A 3828-nucleotide genomic window follows, 5' to 3' on the forward strand; every position below is an offset into this window, starting at 1 on the left:
ACTACCTCAAAGTTATAGCTGTCCATGGTGACGTTTTGTCCACTACGTCGTCGTTCAGTGTCCTTTTTTGATGACAGCATATACTTGGTCTTGCCCTCATTGACCACTAAACCCATCTTCTTCGCTTCCGTCGCAATGCTCAAAAACGCTCCACTGACATCACGCTTTGATCTTCCAATTATGTCAATATCATCTGCGTATCCGAGTAATTGGATGGATTTTTGGAAGATTGTGCCTCTAGTGTTGACGGTTGAGTTTTGCACAATTCTTTCCAGAACGATGTTGAAGAAGTCGCATGACAGTGCATCGCCTTGTCTAAAACCTTTTTTGACATCAAATGCATCGGTAAGATCTTTTCCGACCTTGATAGAGCAGCGTGCATTCTCCATCGTCATTCTGCACAAACGGATAAGTTTGACAGGGATGCCAAAACTAGACATTGGTCGGTAGAGCTCTTCCCTATAGATGCTGTCATACGCGGCTTTAAAATCGATAAAGAGATGGTGGGTATCGATTTGAAGCTCCTGGGTTTTTTCCAAGGAGATTCAATCGATATCATTTATATTATATTCATTTATATTATATTACATTTATTTACTTTTATTACTATTACTGAATAAAATTAAAAAATCTTGAAAACTGGTCAACAATTTTCATTTTTTGGGTACTGTTTATTATTTTGTCTCGGAAAATATGGTCACCGTAGTCATACATAACAATAAATTAAATGCTTAATTTTGTCTTTAAAACTACGACATGATTAAAAAGGCACAATTTATTTTCTATGCATTATGAGTTGGGTCATTTCTGAAGCCTTTAAAATTCCATTGCTTTATAAAAATGTGAAATTGTTATTCGATCAACAAAGAAATACTAAAAATAACTGAATACCTACAAAACAAGTTTTGGTAGTTCAACCGTCAATTATATTGGATATTGGATGGATTTTTGGATTAAAACAAATATTCCATTATTATAAGTTGAATGACATGGTTTACAGTACACTCCACGAGTTGTGCAAACAAAACTTAATCATTAGGTTTTGAATAAGCTTTAATTCTTAATATAATTTTAGATACAAGTGAGTTTGATTAATTTGACCTTGATAAATCAGTAACCCATTATAGTGACTCATTATGTGAAACATTCCCTGTGCCTTTTAAATATTCGATATTAAGTTTGCGCGATATCTCCCTAATTTTTATATCGGCAGTCTTAATAAGAAAGGATTAATTTTAAATATGAATTAAGGAACTGGCAATCGTGACCCGTGAAACATATTCCAACCTTTATGTATTTAAAACTCACAAAAAGGTTAACGTTGATAAAATAAACATTGAAAACGAACCAAAACAGGTCTTAAAGTTTTCGATTTAACTTGAAAAAAAAAAGAAAACAGATTACTTCAATTGGAACATACACACAAATAGTTTTTATTTAATTTAACTGTAAACAATTTAAACAATTATTTTATTCCCCAATTTAAAAGATGTTTTCAATTTGATTTTTCCAGCTTTCTAGGGGCACTCAAAACGTTCACAACAATCTGGATAACTCTTAGAATTATCTTGTGGAATTCGTTTGCACTTAAGTGGGGCTTCAGAAGATGGGCAACTAAAACATAATTTTTTGTTAGTTTCGTATTCGTAATAAAAATATTTGTTTTCTTCTTCGTATAATAAAAACTTACCCTACAGCACTCATATGACCTTGTCCCTCACATGTATATATTGCACACTTTCCTGGTGGAGCATATTTCTCTCCCACCTCAAGACTTTTTCCTTTAAAAGTACATCCATCTACACAAACAAAAAAATTAATTAATTTATAAATTTTATATCAATTCATCAATTTATTATTACCTCCTCCAAGTGCTGATGCAAAAATGCAAACCAACAAAAAACTCAACAAAATAAATTTCATATCGAGAGTACGAGTAATTCACACTTTGAACGTTCTTTTGATAATAAATAATTGTAAGAAAGAAAGTTTCCTTTTTAAGTTCTTTAAGAAACCAACCAAACCTGATATGTACTTTAGGGTTTTTTATATTCTAAAGTGGTAAGCAGTGTTGGCAACGTAAGTTACTCCGAGTAAGTTACCCATATAGTTACGCGTAACTAATTGTAATTAGTTACACCTCATTTTCTGCGTAACTAATGTAACTTATGTAACGAAAATAGCTAAAAAATAAAATTTACTGACTGTGACTGAACATTGAAATAAATAAACAATAACATTTATAATGTAAACACAAATTTTATTCCATAAAAACAAAAAATAACAAAAAAATGATTATAAAGAATTCAGAGATCAAATCTATGTATGTAACTCAAATACATATGTAGGTATTAAATTAGTTGAACTCGTCAAACTTAAAGTCCTCCAAAGATAAATTTACGTCTTCCATTCTTAAAGTTCCATAAAGAAACATTAATTTTTTGGAATGTTCGAAAGACAGCCGATTTCTCAAAGGGGTGTGAATTAAACACCATTTCGAAAAAGTACGCTCTATTTCTGCGGACGATGCGGGAATTTTAAGCAATTTTAGCGCAAGCTTTGAAAGATTGGGTGCATAGAAATCGGCTGTCTTCCAACATTTGTTGAATCGTTGACCAGGATGGATTGTGGAACTGTTGTGATTTCGACTCCATTTTCACACAATTGAATCTAAGCAAATACACATTTTAAACTTAAGCTTTCTCACAAGTACACAAATACGGAATTCACTAGGGGCATCTTACAAGTATTTCTGAAGATCACATTGGTTGCATTAGCGAAACAATTTATTCTGTTTCTGGATTAAAGACATACCTGTGTCCTTTTAATCGTTGCAAAGCAGTGTTTTGCAATTGTTTATTGCAAATTTTGCACAAAACCACCAATCTTGAGGTTTCAGGGCATCTTTGTGGTATAAATCCCAGATCCAAATACGAATTGGTAACAAGCCTTCCGGATTGACGCTTTGTTTCATTTTTTGACTCCGACATTTTAATTTTTATTTCTGAACTTTATAACTCATAAAACGTGACTTTTTTTCTGGAGAAATGTCAAAAACATAGATTAGTTACATTAGTTACATTAGTTACGTAACTAATTCAATTTGTTACATAAGTTACATTAGTTACATTAATTACTCGTAACTAATTAAAATTGGTAAAACTCGCGTAACTTACCAACACTGGTGGTGAGTTATGGGTAAGTTTTGTTTTTATGAAAAAAAAACTTAACAAATTAAGATAAAACTGAATTTTCAAAAGTACATTTGTAGTCAAACTTTGAAATTATTGTTTAACGTCTTTGAAAACTTGTATCTTTGATGACACAATAAAGTAGTTCTAAATTAAAAGAAAAAAAGAGGCTGGGATGAGACCCACACTGATAACTTCCCATCCCGTCTGTCGAATTGTCTTGCTTAAAAGTTTGTCTATATGTACTCGTATCAATTTTTACCAAATTTGCGTACTATTTTTTGTAGATTTTATTTTTTATGAAAAAACGGACTGTTGGATTTTTATATAAAAATTACTGAATATCGAAAACAATATTTTCTGTGAAATAAAATAAGTTTGAAGCCAATATTTTTAAGTTTTGAAAAGCTATTTGAGTCGAAAGTAAATTTTTACGAAGTTTTAGTATTTTTTTTTTTTAGAGTTTTATTTTTTATAAAAAAAAACTGTCAATTCGATTTTTTTTAAATTTTACTAAATGTTGAAAACAATATTTCTTATGAGATACAATTACTTTGAAGCCAATATTTAAAATTTTAAAGAGATATTTGAGTCGAAAATCAATTTTTACCAACTTTTATAAATTTTTTTTTAGGTT

General features: G+C 30.6%; 1 protein-coding gene across 1 annotated transcript; it reads right to left on the minus strand.

The window, feature by feature from the left end:
• Window positions 1–1404: 1404 nt before the first annotated feature.
• On the minus strand, window positions 1405–2023 carry LOC129947136 (la1-like protein 15). Its single transcript, XM_056057578.1, has 3 exons — window positions 1863–2023; window positions 1691–1799; window positions 1405–1614 (listed from the first exon to the last, which is right to left on the minus strand). Exons 1-3 carry the CDS (start codon window positions 1921–1923, stop codon window positions 1518–1520), a joined length of 267 nt encoding a protein of 88 aa, XP_055913553.1. The 5' UTR covers window positions 1924–2023; the 3' UTR covers window positions 1405–1517.
• Window positions 2024–3828: the final 1805 nt, after the last annotated feature.

Source organism: Eupeodes corollae, chromosome 2 (assembly GCF_945859685.1).
Source record: "Eupeodes corollae chromosome 2, idEupCoro1.1, whole genome shotgun sequence".
Lineage (NCBI taxonomy): Eukaryota > Metazoa > Arthropoda > Insecta > Diptera > Syrphidae > Eupeodes > Eupeodes corollae.